We start from the raw sequence: 16,587 nt of genomic DNA on the forward strand, positions 1-16,587 counted from the left end.
CCTAGCAGCCAACAGTCCTTCTGACTGTTGGCTTCTTATCAAATCCGAAGAGCCCTCCGCAGATCCCCGGGTAGTGAAGTTTGTATCCGCCTCCATTGCCCCGTTTTTTATAACAGTGGTTCCGCTAGAAACCCAATCGGCCATTTTCATGCCACGTACTGATGCAAACCCTCCCTGGCCAAGGAACTGAATGTGTTTAAGTCTTACGACATCAGCACCCTGAACTCGCCAAAACAGGATATTCCCCTGGAGGATATTCTGTGTAAACTGGTGGTGGTGCCGTTGAAAAACGGAACAGCCTTCGCTCCAATGCACGAAACGTTGCCAAATTAAGTGACAATTTAGACAATTAAGTGTACAAGTAGTATGTAATATATAAGTATAAGTATAGTATAAGCAAAAGTATAATATAATATTCAGAAGTAAGAAAGTAGGTAGAAAAAAATGCAGTTCAAACGCGAAACATCGCATCGAATCGAATTTCCCTTTTCACTCGTGAGAATTTGGTCTCAAAAAGGAATTTGAGTGAGAAATTTGACTTATCGTGAGAAAGAAAGGGAATTTCGCTTCGGGAACCGAACAAAAACGAGAGAGAGCCAGGCAAAAAACAGAGACCGGGAACGCCAAAGGGAAATAGGGGAAATAGAAAGGGAAGTAGGAAGCAAAAGTCGAGTTTTTTTTTGTGAGTGGCAGTTGGGAGTGGAAGTTTGTGGTGAATCCACTTGAATCTGCGCAGCGAGCGAGTTCGGAACGGAGCCCACGAGTCGACGGCGCAGAGCCACAAGGTCTTTTGTCTTTCCAATTCCAAGCACCAGCAGCGCGTGTGGCGAGCCGCGTGAGCATATTCCGAGGCATAGTTCAATTCCGCGCACAAGACGTGAAATTGCAAGAAGCGACCTTCCGTGTGTGCCAAGTGTGTGGAAATCAATTTGTGAAAAGAAATTAGAAAACTTTCTAGCAGGAAACAACGTGTCTGGATCCTGTCCTGTCCTGTCGCGCCGGTGCCTCCTCGTTACAAGAAAGAACACGTGCAAAATTCCTACCAATAAAAGACAGTCAAAGCAAGCGCGGCGTGGGACTTCTATTGTCAGCAACAGCGAGGCGCTAAACGAGACTCTCTTTCGACTACAGTGTAAGTATGGCGCGGTGTAGAACGCAATAACCGCCCGGACCGGAAGTGCCGGCCCGGCTTTTCCGTTCCGTGGCGGTTCTTCTTCGCCAAAGTGATCAAAGTTGGCGCATTTTAACGCTCCTTTGTCCGCCGTCGTCGAGCCGGTCGAGATAGTGAGACGGAGAGCGCAACAGCCATATCTCACCACTGTCTCCTTTTCACTCCACAGTGTCGTCCGCGGAATCAGCGCGCGCCAACTACTTACTCACTCCCTGCCCGAGTAGTGGTATTTTTCTGCGTAGCAACGACGAGTGAGCTTTGCTAAATCGCTAGGAGTCTGTGAATACCTCTCCTTCCCAGCCCGGAAAGCTCTCCAGCACAGCCTGAAATTAGTCGCGAGCACTGGTACGAGCGAAAATTCGAGAACAGACGCGTCATCGAGAAGTGACGAAGAAAAGCGGAAACTCTCCAATTTCTGTGGAGCTTCCGTGTATGTGCATGTGTCAGTGCAGCAGAAAAAACGAGCATTATCAGTAGTGTGCGAATTCCCAATCTCGGTTCCCCCGGGGCGAGCTCAGAAAGCGAGTTGGTGATCCCCTCTCCCTCGGTGTCTGTGTGGCGCATCCTTGCCGCCGTTACTAATCCGGTGCTTTGAAGAGCCGCAATTTCGGTGCCACAGTGTGTATCAGTGTGTTTGCTACGCTTACCACTACTGCGCTTCGGAGTATTTTTTGCCGGGTCCCAGCGCCAGGAGTGCGCGTCCAGCGAAAGCGCGCCAAGTGTGTGAATCCCCTCTTCCGTTCGTCCTGTGCCCTGAATCCGTCCGAGTAACGCGACGCGAGTGCAGAGTTGGCCAAAAAGAGGTAGTGCAGGGAATACAGAGAGAGTTGGGTTATTTTTCGGCAACTCGGAAAGCAAATGTGGTACTACCATCGTTGTTGTGTTCAATAATAGGTGCACCCCAACCCAACAATAATACTCGTCGTACGTTTCGTCGGAACATTGGAAAATACGATACGATAAGAAGAGCCATCGCCTAGCCAACACAACCATGTCTACTGCGATAATGCACAGCACGTCACTATACGAGTTTGGAGAGTTTCCACGAAAGGTAAGTGCTCGGTGTGTAGAGTTTCGGGGTTTGCTACAAACAATCCTCCCATCTTCCCGTAGATTACACAGTATGGCGGCGGCGCGATCCTTTAGAAAGTGTGAACACCACCACTCGGGGTGAGGCTCCCTTTTCTCCCCAGCTCTTTCTGGTCAATTTTTCGTGTGGACTCAAAGGAAACAAAGCAACGTGCGCTTCGTCGCCGTTTTTTTGCACACTCCTGCGCGGCCGGTCGAAAAACCACAAATCCTCACCATCATCCATCGCGCGCCACACATCCTCCCAAGAAGGAAGGGGCTGGGCGGGCCGGCCGGTGGGGCCAAGAGAAACTGTCATTTTTGCATATGGTTTATTATTGGCCCCGCCGCGCTCCGGCGCGCGGGGTTTCTCGGTTTTAGTTTTTGCTCACCCCGAGGGGGTTTGGTGGTCCTCGCTCGGATCGGAGCAGCAAATAAGTCATAACTTTCACTGCTCTCTGGTGTGTGTGCTGCTGCTGCTGGACCCTTCAGAGCGCGGAAGGAGTTCAACAACGCGCCGGCCGCTGTGGGTCCCCGTTTTCACTCACCGCAAATGTGCTGCGCGCGTCGAGGCGACAAAACACGCTGAGGCCGAGAACTGCCGGCTTCCGAAAGGATCGCCAAGTATACGAAAGCCCAGAGGCGGTCAGTCGCGCTGTTATTAGTTTAATGAGTTTGTTTTCGCTTTTGGCTTGCAAACGTCGATCAGCTCACGGAACTATCCGGTTCATGTTAGCTAATAACAGGTTTTCTCGCTCACTAGAAGGATCCCGTTCGAAGAGAGCGTGTCCCTGCCACAATGACAAGTGGTGCTTTTGTTTCTTGGAACGTCTCTGGATGAGGTAACACCGATCGATCCTCCCGCCCCGGAACGCGGAGTTTGAAGATCCATCAAACTTGAGGTTAAAGGGTCGCGTTTCTTTGAAGGTAAATAATGATGATCGAGTGATCGGAGGGAGCGGGAGGCTGCCGTAATCTCGGGAAAGAATGGAACCACACGCAGCCAGCGATTCTCGGGATTCTCGGAGGTGCATGTGTCGTTGTATGTCATGCGATATGAACGATCTGTGGATCTCTTTGCCCGCTTGAATAAAGACGCTTGTTGTCATAGCGCAACGGCTAGGGCGGGAGAGAGGGACTTCAAGTGTGACGTGACCGCGCCAGGCGGGGGTCCCACAGCGGAGTGCGGTGTTGTTCACGCCCCACACACTTGTTGTGGATCAAGTCTGTTCTCGGGGGTTCCTTTTTTTTCTGGCGGACCGCAACAAACACTTGTTCAAACCCCCGGTGTCTCTCTGTTCCTGTTCCCGAAAAAAAAGCCATCGGTTCTATGAAGCCGCCCTCTCCTGATGAAGAAGAAGTGGGTGACAGTGTCTCTTTCTGTGGCCAACTCGCGCAGCTCGGGGTCTTGTGCACTCCCCCGGGACCGCAGTTTGACGCAATCGCCCTGAGCGCCGTTTCTTCCACTCGCGCGCGCCAAGTTACACAAATTGGCTTCAATGAGAAGAAATTGAATCCTCTCCAATTGAGGCTAGAGGCTGTGTGACGGCGCGGGGCAGACGGGCAGATTGTGGCTGTGAAGCGAGCGTTCCTTGATTCCTCGTAGAGTGAACCCTGGCCGCCCTCGGAATTGGTCTACGGAATCGTGGGGGGCGCGGGCGACCGAAAAGATGCTACAAATCCGCGCGGGGCCACTCCTGACGTTGTGTGTGACCAACGCGTCCTCGGGCAGACAAAGTGGACAACAAGACATACGGACGTTCGAGCGCGTATAGAGTTTTTATGGCGTCAATATTAATTGCTCTTGATTTAAAATCACCACAAATCATCTTCCCTGTTGTCCCGGCGTGGCCCCCGCGCAGCAATTCTATTACTTGGGCGCCACGTTGCAAGCTCCTCTGATGGCCGCCAGAGGGAGCGAAGCGCGAAATGCCGATTCGACTTGCGCGGACCTATGGCCGGCCTGTTGCGCGTCCGTTCTAACTCTCTTCTACGCAGTGCGCGAAGTGGAGAGTAGAGGTGTCTCTGACACATCGCTTTTTACGACCGATGCGTTCCCCGCCCGTCGTGGCCGTTCCAGCCATGGGTCGCTCTCATTAGCATTGATTAGTTTTTTTTCCTGTTTATTTAGGTTTGTTTCTTGAGTGTGTTTGTGGAGAATTTTAATGTTTTGGTGACTCGCTTCGTTGAGAAGTGGACAAAACAACCCGGAGAATCGAACCCACGATCGCTCAAACTCGGCCTGAGCATTTTCACCAATCGTCACTACCCAGTGAGCCCATCTTTCGCTCTATAAATTGCTTGTCCGGCTGTCCGAAGGAGTAGTCCACGGTGACAAGGTCACCACATCGGCCAGTCCGTGTTCCGAGCGTCTCAAATGCACTAATGATGATGCGGGTGGCTTCTTCCATATTTTGTTTTGTGTAACGGCCCAACTCGCCCCCGGTCTCGGTGGTGATTGTCATCGTTAACCCCAGTATTTCACAATAAATATACGACCATTTCGTTATGGGGTGTGATTAGCCCTCCGTGAAGTGGGCCCAAATGATGATGGTGGCAGCGACCTCCGTGTGTCATACACTTTTATGCTGGTGGTACCGCTGGGCGCGCAATGCTCGTTGGGTTTTCCCCCTTTCGCAACAGAGCGAACCGGGACCTGGGACAACAAGTTCCCCGGGTCGTCCCCTCTCTGCGGGTTTGTTTTTGTTTTCAGTTCACCCCACACTCTGGGTGCGGAAGAATTTTCCCACCGAAATGTCGCGCACCGCGCAAAGGACCTACTGTAGAATGCGCCGGAAAGGGGGCGCCCCGGGCGCGCGTGTGGCCGCGCGCACTTCCGGGGCAGAAAAGGGGTTCACGATACTCGGTGCGGTGCTGAGTTATCCTCTCGACGGTGAGGGAGCAATAAGAAACGAATTCCCTGCGGTGCGTGGAGGAATTTAGGTTAAGTCCGGGTCCAGCGTCGGATCCAATCAAAATGGCGGCGCGCACCGATTGCGCAACTCCATCATTATTAACATCATCTCTCCGGGTTGTGAGTGTTCCGAAAAATATATTATCTAACCCGCGGCCGGAAGCACCGCGCGCACAATGGAAATGGGGGTTTCCATTGGGGGGACTCCACGGCCCCAGACAGTGTGGCGTTTCCACACCACCACGAAGAAGCGTCTGTTGTTTTGTAAAAGCGTCTTCACTTTCTTCCGCGCACTACTTCCAGGAGAAGAGGCCCCCCCTAGGCCCCCCGGAGTACTGACGTTTGATTGAATGGTGCTTCTCTTCGCCGGCGGCGAACTATTAAGGCGTGTAAGGCGCCTCACCTTTTTTTTTTTTTATTCTGTGCAAATGAATCCTCCCCTCTTAGGACTACTAGCGGTGGGGCGGTTCGCGGATCATGGCGGAACGGCGCGATGGCCCTCCCCGTCTTCGGAGAGTGGTGCTCGCTCTGTAGTGATGAAAAGTAAGAGTTTTTTTACACGCGCGAAACGCCTAGCTTCCTTACGCGGCCCCAAGTAGAGGGCCCACCGGCAAGAAGAGCGCTTCGCGGTCGTTAACGAGGCACACCAACGAAAGGGAAGACGACGTCTTTTTACTGCTGCTCCCGGCCCCGGCCCCGGCCCCGGCCGTCTCCATACAAAGTATGGCGGAGAGCATAATTGCATAAATTAATTGTTCGTTTTCAATTTCGCTCTCACTGCCGGCTGGCTGGCCACTTACTGCTGCTACGCGCGCCTCTGTTGTTCCGAGTCTTCTTCGTGGTTCGCCGCTTGCCTTCACTTTTTATTTATGATTCTTGGTCTCTCCGCCGGACAACCTGCGCGAGCGCGTGTTCCGTGGTGCGCAATACTGTCCGATGAAGGGGGCCCCCAATCTCTCACTCTGAAGAGGGGGGAGGCCACGTGAAGATTCTTTGTGGAGTGTGGATTGTTCCTGATAAGGCTGCCCAAACTGAGCGCGCAGAGTGAAACCACAAGTCATTTTTGCGCGCGAGATTTTGTTGCGCGCGGGACCCTTCAACCCTCATCCTTTTGGAGTGTCTTCATACGTTTTGAAGTAAGAATATATTCCAATAACGCAAGAAAGGGGCAGACGTCTCGCCGCGCACCCCTCGTTACACGTGAGTTGGTCACAGTTTGGCGAGCTTGGAGGCCAGAATCGGGCTGGGGGCGCTTTTACACTCCACAATTCAGTTTTACTACAGTCTAACCGCGGTGGGGTTCCTCCTCGCGAGAGTGAGAGTGGCCGGTTGGTGTGTGGTTCTTTACGGTCAACAATTTATGTGAATTACTGACCGCGGGCCGCGGCGTCTTCATCTTCTTCTGTCCCGTCTGGTTAGCCAAGCGTGTTGCCCCTCGTTTTCGTAATTTTCTGACTCTTCCGAGAGATTTATGTGCCCCAGAACAACGCACCGCGGCGCGGTGTACATGTTTCTACACCGCACTCCTCTTACGGACGAGGTGTTAATTAGTTCCTCAAAAAAAGGTATCAAATTAGGAGAGGCGTCTTGGCCGGTCAGACCCCCGTATAACGCCTCGACCACACTATGAGTTTTCTCTACAGGTTTTTTGATATGCTAGCGTCCACACTAGAAGTTTTTGCGCGAAATATTCCGTGAGCTCCAGTGAGTGAAATGACAGTTCGTTTGTTTATGCTTTGATTTTTCAGTTTCCTTTCCTTCTCCTTCTAGTGCCATTTTTGTCAAAATTCAATCCGCTGTAGAAAAACTAGCCATATTTTTGGAAAGCAATAAAAATTTGCCGAAATTTTCCGTAAACTGTCAAATTGAAAAAAATACCCCCGAAACGAGAAAATATCCCATAAACATAAGGCGCTCAAAAGCACTCAAAGTAACCCACGGATTCATAGTTTCTTGGCCTGTCATACATTTTTTCCAAGTTTCTCATAGTGTGGCGCCCGGGTAAGAGTTGAATAAGTCATGAAGAGGAAGGCCATTTTTGGTAAAGTTTCTGGTATTTCCTCGCCTAAAATTAATACGTGCGTGGAACACCCAAATGAATGCTTCCATTGTGCGCTCGAAGGGTCTTTGCCACATGAAAGGGGCAGCTTTGTCCTGCGGCCCACTTCAAGAGATGCGAGTTCCCGTTCGATGGTATCGCGCAAATCACTTGGCACGCTGCAGCCCCTGGCGAATGATCCGACGGCCGCTGGGATGATCCTGATCCCCTCTGATGATCCTGGTGTGCAACACTCTAGAGTTCGTAACATAATCCCCGACCGGAGTGATCCAAAGTGATCTAATAGTATTAAGGGGGGAGACTGTGCCGCGTGTCCCCGCGCGCTCCCCACTCCGTCTCGCTCTGGTTCGTCGTGTTTTTTGCCTCTCTATTCTCTTTCCGCCAATTATACAACTTTCCTTCCACACCACCACCACCACGCCACGCACGTCGTCGGGCGCGATTAGCGATCGAAAGCGAAATCTCTGCCTCCGGGGGGATGGCCACTCGGCCTCGCCATCAACCTAACCTCTCTCGCGTGGCGTGTGGGGTGCGCTTGTATGCGTGGTGGACTCCGACGCCCGGTTTTTCTGGGGTGTGTTGCGCCCCACCAACAATGGCGACCGCGATCAAGACCACCACCATCACAACCGTTCAGCAACAGCAACTGGCCAAGACGCGAAAGAGAGGCGAGATTGGCTCTTTGGAGCGCAGATTATTGCGCACACGACGGCGCCACGTGTGGGTAGAGAGAGGTGGTGGCCAGCCGCACATGTCCGTCGCGCATAACTTCGAAGAAGATGATGTAGCACCGCCATCGCGCGCGTAACTCGTTTTTTGGTGGCCACCATCGCGGCGCGGCGCGGCGCAGGTCATATGATGGTGGTGTGGCTTCGCAACATCCACCTCCCAGCGAGACGACCCCTCTCTCGCTCGCTCCGCTCTGACCACATCGCCTGACCAAGACCGGACCGCACTGGAAGAGGAGGGTTAGGTAATAGCCGTGCCTGTGTCTGTCTCGTCGCTTTCCCCTCTCAATGTCACTCTCACGTGGTGGCCATCCGAGGTGTCCCAAATCTCCTCCTGCGGCGTCCATAATTATTTTAAAAAATTAAGCGATTGAGACCCCCTTGCAAAGGAGTAAGCAAATATCTGCGACGGACACACGACGCGCCCCACAGACTCGGGGTGACAACTCTCTCGTTCCACGCGCAAAAGTTTTGCGCAACTCCAGTTTCTCGGCTGTGGAGTGAAACACCCTCACGCACGCGCGAATCTGGAAACGAGATTTTGGCCAAAAACGTCTCGAGGATAAGTGATGGAGAAACTTGTCGTCGTTGCCCAGTAGCAGGCAAGCGCGATCGCCGCCCGCGTTGGTTTACGTAATGATCGAGTCGAGTTCGATTTTCGCGGTCTCACACCACCACCACCGCCCCCCGGGTCTCTCGGGTTGGCCTTTAACACGCGTGTGTGAATTCGCTTTTACGCCATCCGAAAGTGTCGCCTGAAATTCGTACAGACATTGATTGGGGTTCCGTTCGATTGCGGCACACAGAGCGAGAGAGCTCGCTGGTGCTGGGTTTGGGGGGAAGGTTTTGGTGCTCTAGAAATACAAGTATGGCCCCCTCGATGCTTGAGCGGGCGAGCATCAATTTCTGTAGGCACCCCCCTGAGACAATGTGTAGTACCGGGTGAACCCGGATGCGAAACCACAACAAACGGTGCATTCAACACACTCTTGTCTCTCTGTGCGTTATGCCTAATTAAACACAGTGGTCCCCTGCTCGTAAAGAGAGCCTGTCCTTTTAAGGCAACTAAATGACCCTGGCGGGCACACAGGATACTTGCGGAAGTTGCGGGATCGATGTGCCTGAATACTGGCACCCAGAGACCACTACAACTTACTCAGGAGTCTTTAAAGATCGAATTTGTCTTTGTAACCGTTGTACTAAAAATGTACTAAATTGTACTAAAATTTAGTACTCATCGCCGTTTAATCCGTTTCAGTCCAGAGTAGTGGCTGCTTCAATCCAAGCACCACAAGGGTATTCGGAACACGCGCCTCATAACTCACAACTATGCCTGGCTTGTTGTGCCGCAAAACAATAAACTCCGGCGGAAAACAAACAAAAATATCTTCACCCCGGAGGAGAGTTGTATAACTCATCATCACGGCCAGGAGCAGCCAGAGACCGACCACACGTGTCCTCCCCGCTTGTTGTCGGGTGTTTACGGAAACACTTTCAATAATCTCCCCCCAAAGAAGAGGCCTACTTTTGGGGTGGCTTTAGTCCCGGAGTCCCGGTGCCGGAGGTTGTGATCGATCCGAGTGTGTAGTAACACACCGGACGGACGCGGTCTTTCCAGTTTGATGGGGCGACTACCACCAGCAGCACCGTGTTACGTGTGGAGATGCAACAGCCGATCGCAGTAGCAGCAGCACCAGCAGCGATCGTGATCGTAATTTAGCCCGCGATCCAGCGTTGTGTCGGTTCCGAAATAATTATCCAAAGTCACGCAACAACGCGATGGTCGCGATATCGGATCACAAGCCCGCGCCGAGCTACACAATTAATTGTGGGTTGCTGCCACTAGAGTCTCTCTAGGGCCGCGGTGCGAGGCGTTTCCCCGCGAATTTCCCGGTTCGCATCTGAATATCCGTATGATTCAGCCAGCTCAGGTGGCTCATCGACGTGCAGTAACACAACTTCACTCGGTGTGTCTACTACCTCAACTCTTAGACCTACATATTTTTTGAAACGGCGTGTCCTGCGCACGGCGGCCCGTACACACCACACTTCTCATTCATTATTCAGCAGAGTGTGTAGCGGCGGGGGGCCAGGTCGTGGCTTAAATGCGTGTGGCTCCATCACCACCACACCACACCCAATTTATGCAATCGCCCGACGATCGATCGCGAGCGAAGCGCGCGGAGGTCGTCTTGAGTCACAACCACCCCCCGGCCACCGCAAGCCACGTACTCTCCAAATCCTTCAAGCTTCAAGTTGGTGCGGCGCACGCGTGCGACCTTGAGAAGGTAAAATTGGGTTCGGCAATTGGGTGCCAATAGGAGTTTGGCCAATCCATTGACAACCAACTCCCTCGGGGGGATTTCGTGGTCCAAAACACTCCCCGTGGGGGCACGCGCGCAATCTCTTGTCCAACGGCCAGACGAGAAGAAGCACCACGTGACTGGCTTTGCTTTTGCTTATCGTCAGCTGCTGCTACTCCCCAGCCGTGGAACTTCCGGGGCCAACTCCGGGATCGTCTTTTTTGGGTCCGGAATCGCGCAAGAGACGCGTGTTTAGAGTGAGTCTCTCAAAGGTCCTAGTGGACTTTTGAACGACAACACCTTGCGCGCGCCTCATTCAGGGGTGCGTAAATGTCTTAATTAAACGCGTCTCGCTAGCGGATTGTATAATTAATTTGGCACCGGAATCACTGGCGCTCTAAGGTCCGGACACCAAGAACCCTAGGGGGCGCGTGCTTAGCATTGCACTTGCCACACACACCACCACCACCGCCGTCTCAGGGGCGAGGCCCAGGAAATCGAGGCTCTCGCGGTGGCGGGCGGGGTGGGCGCAGTGATTTCAGGTCTCGCCCTCCGACGCCGCCACATCTCTTCGGTAGTTGGTGGAAAAGTGAACGGGTAGAAAAAGGTCCAACTTCCCGGCCACAAAGAGGAGCGAACGAAGGGGCACAAGACGGACGGGACAGGGGGAGAAGGATGTCACGCTGCCGTGTCGTCGTCGTCGCCGCGTTGTTACGGTTTTACTTTTTCACTTTCGATTTCACCACCCTCGCGCTCAACCTCTCTGTGCGCTGTGGGGAGGACCCCTCAGACAGGGCCGGCCCCCTGCTCTCTGTCACGACGCGAGCGAGCGAAACTAGTTTGCACACATTCCCCGGGCCCCCCCGGGATCTGAATTTCCCTTTCGGTTTCCCGGACGAAATCGAAAAACTAGACTACGCGGCCGACCAGAGAGAGGTCCGTGGCGCAGGCGAGGCGAGGCGGGGTTTGATTGGATCGAAGAAATTGTAGTGTCAATTTTCCTGCCAACTTCTCCAGCGCACGCGCGGCTCGCGGTGTGCATCGAGCAAGAGGTGTATGCACCGCGGCAAGCAGTAATTGCAGGCCACGCGAATTATCCCTAGCGCGCGAGTCTCCTAGAGCCCTCGAGGGAACTAGCGCCTGCTGGTGATGTGTAGAGGAGTCTAATGGGCGCGCGCTGGCATCGTCGTCCGCTCTCAACGTTTGCGCCTAGTTTCGGACCTCGCTCGGACGTGGTGCTCGAGGGGGTCTCCACTGGAGTTACTGGAGCACACAGGTCTCTCTAGCTCCAGAGCCGCCTGGTGGTGGCCTGGTAGATCCAATCGCGCGCCCGCGCATACTTCCATTCAAATTTATTTATGGGCGCGATCGACCAGGTCCTTTGCCCCACAGCTCCGGGGGCCATTAAAGAGCCGCTCGGTGTGGCTGTAACTTCACGCGGAACACAAAGAGAGTAGAGCCATGTTGGCGGCTGACGTTGGCTGTGTGGTGGTGGTGGCGGCGGCGGCCACCAACTTGCGTTCACTTTCGAAACGGAAGCCACCATCGGGTGGGGGGCGCGCTGGAGGGCTGCTCCGCCGTTACGCTTTGCGATTCGCCAGGCTGTATACTCCTCTAGCGCCAAGAAGAAGGAACTGGTGCTGCTGTGAACTCCGAACTCCGCGCTGTTGTTGCTGCTGGAAACCGGTTTCGAAAAACGGTGCTTTTATGTATCACCCTGTAGCGGCCGCCACCACCGCGCGTGTCTACATATTTACGGAAGGGGGCGTCTGAGTGATCCGCCTGAGTGGTCCCCGGACTTTGGGGGGTTTAGTAGAGGCACACACTCCACTCAACAGCAGCAGCAGCAGATCGTTGTCCGCTGCTGCTGGTGACCTCCAATTTTGCTAGGGCGCCATAAATCATTCTTGGCCTCCCACCGTCGTGGAGTTGATAACTCTCGGCGTTGGTCGGCTCTGAAGTGTCCCGGGGCAGCACCTCCCCCTAACGGTACTTTCCAAGAGCTGACCTTTAGCGATTATCGCTCTGGACCTGCGCGCCGGAACTCTGGCGGATTCGGCACAAAGCTCGGCTTCTCGAAGAAGCGGTGACATTTAATATCTCTGTGACTCTCGCTGCGTAACTTCCTGTGTAGCTCGCGTGCGTCTCCGACAGCGTCTTGCGCGTCTTGTTTACGTGTCTGTCCGTCCCTGAACTCTCCTCTAGCTGACGGCGGCGGCAGGCACCTCACGCAGTCATGTAACGCGACTTTGTGCTCTTTATGTTGATCCGGCCGATTCCGGATCTCGCGACTCTGGGAGGGGGACCGTCACCACCCACCAGTACACACCGGTCGGCGGTATTTTCGGCAACTTCCTCCCTTCCGCGTGTGCTTTACGTAACTTCCCGCTCTTTAATCGTCTCGTCCGGTCCGTCGTCCGTGTTGTCTGAGATTTGAGAGGTTGCAAAGGCCCTCCCTCTGCGGCACCCCATTTTTTGAAGCGGAATTAGGGTTCCAATTGTTGAGGAGGATACCACCCCAAGGATGTTCGTGGCGGACAGCTCCTCCAGGGGTCTCCTTTGGTCTGGTGTGGTTACGTGAGGTTCCTCTGCGGTCGATTTCGTATCGCGTGTCGCCCGCTCGCTGCTGGCGTGTTGCATAACACTCTCTCTCTCTCTCTCTCTTTCTCTCTGTCGAAACCGACGCACCACGGAACACTCATAATTCCGGTTTGTTGTGGCTCCATTTGGTTGACTTCTATTTGAAACACAATAGGTGTAGAGACCACCCCAACGCCGCCGTGATCAATCGAGTTACTGTTGCCGTTGCGATCGATCGAAAGATGTTGTGTGTTCGGCGGGTCTCTACACACCAGTCACAGGGGGTTCCTGTGTGCCGTGTGACAGCTGTCAGCTGGTGGTGGCGACGGCGCGACCACCACCACAACCCCCACCAGGGGTGAGCTTTTTTATCGCTTCGAACTCGCTCTGCGAAATTGGGACACTTTCACTTTCCGTCCCGTTGTTGTTGTGGTCTCGTCGCGTGGAGGGAATTATGACACAACCCAATCGTCACCCGGTGGTCAGCGCAGCAGCAGAGCAGACAGAGCATATGCGTGTCGTGTGCATGACTGTTATGGAAAGATAATAAATAAATTCACAAAAGCCCCCCGAAAAGACGACCCCGCCCGGCCGAATCGGTTCGCGCGGGGCGCCCTCAGCAGCAGGCCGCATTAATCAACACCCCGCCGCGTGCAGATGGCCGTCACCGCCGCCGCCGTACAGATAAGTACGTCCTTCGGCAAGGTTGTGAAAGTTTCCTTGGCTCGCTTGCCGGCGGCGCACACGCGCGTAATTACTTCTCGGGATGTTCCTTACGCAACTCGCCCGCCCGTCTCTGGTCTGGCCGAACGCTTTCTTGTGGCCCAATTCCATTTCGTGCCTCTTCCGGGGTCTTCGATTCCTGAGCTTTCCACACCCTGCATTGGGGAATCGAACGCCGGACCTACAATACTAGACCAAAAAATGGTACCAAGAATTGGCGTCAGAAGAGGAGATCTGTGTTGCGCGCCCCCCAAATACTTATCGCGCGCACCCTTTTTGCAAAACACAACACCGCACTGCTGTCGCGTTGTTATCGCGATTCCCATTTTGTGTGGAGATACGGTCGGGTGTCAGGCCCTTCCCCCCGACATCATCGACAGCAGTGCGCATTCCAAGACATGGTGGTTTTCTACAAATAATGTCAGAGCAGGCCGCTGTCGTCGTTCGCGTTTATCGGGCCACAGGCCCGTTAGTGATAAGATAGTGGAGGGTGTGTGTTACGCCCTCACCCCCCGTGGGTGGTTCTTTCCTTCCCAAAAAGTCCCCTTTCTTTTCCGACCATAATATAGTAAACGTTTTCCTTTTGGTTGTATCTTCCTTTGCAGAATCAAACGAACTCCTCCCGCAGCAGCAGCAGCAACACACAGATGGTGGCTGGGGGCGGTGGTGGTGGTGGCGGCAACACCGGAACCAACCACGTACTCAGTGGATCAGCAGCAGCAGCAGCGATCGGTGCTGCTTCCGGCGGGGGTTCCACTCTGCTGTCGCAGAGCTTCAACGTCGCTGCTGCCGTGATGGTCGCATCCAACAACAGTAACGCCACGGTCGGAGGTCTGGTGGGAGGCTCTTCTCAGCCTCAGCACCACCACCACCACCATCAGCAGCAACAACAACAGTTGCAGCAGCAACAGCATCAGTTTGCTGCGTTTCATCTTCAGAACAGTGGCGCCGGAAATGGCGGTGACCGGGTGACGGCCCACAAGCAGCAACATAGTGGTGGACTGGGCACGCACAGTGCCCTGCACCGCAGTGTGTCGCAGCCGTCCACCTTCACGATGGACAACATCTTCGAGCTGCTGAAGCTGGCCGAAGCACACACGACGACAGTGAATGCGGCGATGGCCAATGCAAACGCTCTGACCACCGTCACGGGGGGCAGCTGCTCCAGCAGCATCAGCAGCACCAGCAGTAGCAACAGCTCCAGCTCGAGCTCCTCGACCAGCAGCGGCAACAACAATCAGCACCACCACCACAATGGCGGTGGCCACCACAACAGCCACAACCACCACCATCACCACCACCATCAGCAGCAGCAGCAGCAGCAGCAGCAACAGCACGCCCCGCAGAACACTTCCTCCTCCTCCGGTCATCGGAAGTTGGAACGAACGCAATCCGAACCGCTGCCGCAGCAAGTGAATACATCGAGGTACGTCTTTGTTTGTTTGGGGGCTTTAGCAGATCGGGGAGCTATAGGGTGCTGGGGTCCATCTAGTGCCGCCAGTCCAAAATCCCAAAGTCCCACTCGCTTGTTTTGGATTTCAGTTTGAGTTGAAGACTCAGCGCGCTTGGGACATAATTTTCTGCAAGCGTTTAGCGATCCCTTTTCATTTTTACTAAATGTTTCCAATTTCCACAATGAAGTTTGGCGTTTTAAAAGTCAAGTCAAAATCCAAACATTACGTGGCTGTTTGTTTAGGAGATAAGAGATCACTATCACCCTCACTCATCAATCCCTCTCGGTCTTCAGGACCTTCCCACACAAGACATTAGACATGTGTTGGACCAATAGAAACAGGACATGGATTAGACAGCCTTTTGGGCATCCAACGGGGAAGAGGGTTATTTCGGGTTCTCTCGTGACGTCCACATACTCAACCTTTTTTTTTTTTTTTTCACCCGACCCGACCGATACAGATACAAGACCGAACTGTGCCGACCGTATGAGGAGGCCGGCGAGTGTAAGTACGGCGACAAGTGCCAGTTTGCGCACGGCCTGCACGAGCTGCGCAATCTGCAGCGCCACCCGAAGTACAAGACGGAGCTGTGCCGCACGTTCCACAGCGTCGGCTTCTGTCCGTACGGCCCCCGGTGCCACTTCGTACACAACGCCGAGGAGGCGCGCAACCACAACCGCAACGTGGCCGCCTATCACGCACGTATGGCCGCGGCCGCTGCCGCTGCCGCCGCTACCACGGCATCCAAGGGTGGACAGCAGCAGCAGCAGCAGCAGCAGCCGGGTCAGCAGCACGCCACCGGCGGCCTGAGTTCGGTGTCGGTCGCCCAACTGCAGACGGCTGCGGCGCTTCTCGCGCACCCGTCGCTGGCCGCTGCCCATCAGCAGCTCAATCATCATCATCAACAGCATCATCATCATCATAGCCAGCACCACCATCAGCAGCATCATCAGCTACCCCTCAGCCCGGCCCTTTCGATGTCGACCGGATCGGATCGCGCCTCGCCGATCGGTTCGCTGTCGCTCAGCCCGACCACATCGATGGCCAGCTTCTTCCCCGAGGCCGGAAGTCCTACGTTCCCGCACCAAACGGTTGCCGCTGCCGTCGCTGCGGCCGCGGCCTCCGCCAACCAGCACCACCACCAGCAGCAGCAGCACCAACCGGCGGTGGGGGCTTTTAACTTCCCGGCCAGCCCGCCGGCCAGTCCGATCGATGGTGGCCTCTCGCCGATGGCGACGCCACCGCCGTCGTCGCCCTCGCTGCTGGTGTCGTCGATGAAGCTGAGCGGACTCGAGGAGCGGCTGCCCGTCTTCAATCGGCTCAGCTCCGCCGTCGACGCGTTCACCAACCTGGCCCTGTAAGCGAGCGAGAGGGTGTGACAAGGATCCCGGTTCCGGATTTTTTTTTTATGTTAATCGATGGTTTTTTTCCCTTTCTTTGCGATTTTGTGAATTTAACGCGCGCACCTCTGGGTGGTGGTGGTGGTTGGGTGTGTGTCCCGTCGAGTCGCTGGTGCCAGAGAGACGGTGGGTGGTGTGTTGGGTGGGTGAGTGAGTGAGCGCGGCATTGCGAGCCCCTCCTCTCGCC

The 16,587-nt window shown here is 54.5% G+C and overlaps 1 protein-coding gene across 1 annotated transcript; it reads left to right on the top strand.

Moving 5' to 3' along the window:
* The first annotated feature begins 2,162 nt into the window (after window positions 1-2,162).
* LOC131206625 (protein TIS11) lies at window positions 2,163-16,361 on the top strand. The gene is made up of 6 exons (XM_058199247.1): window positions 2,163-2,222; window positions 14,152-14,382; window positions 14,485-14,782; window positions 14,879-14,972; window positions 15,461-16,103; window positions 16,155-16,361. Exons 1-6 carry the CDS (start codon window positions 2,163-2,165, stop codon window positions 16,359-16,361), a joined length of 1,533 nt encoding a protein of 510 aa, XP_058055230.1.
* Window positions 16,362-16,587: the final 226 nt, after the last annotated feature.

The sequence above is a fragment of the Anopheles bellator genome, chromosome 1 (assembly GCF_943735745.2).
Source record: "Anopheles bellator chromosome 1, idAnoBellAS_SP24_06.2, whole genome shotgun sequence".
NCBI lineage: Eukaryota > Metazoa > Arthropoda > Insecta > Diptera > Culicidae > Anopheles > Anopheles bellator.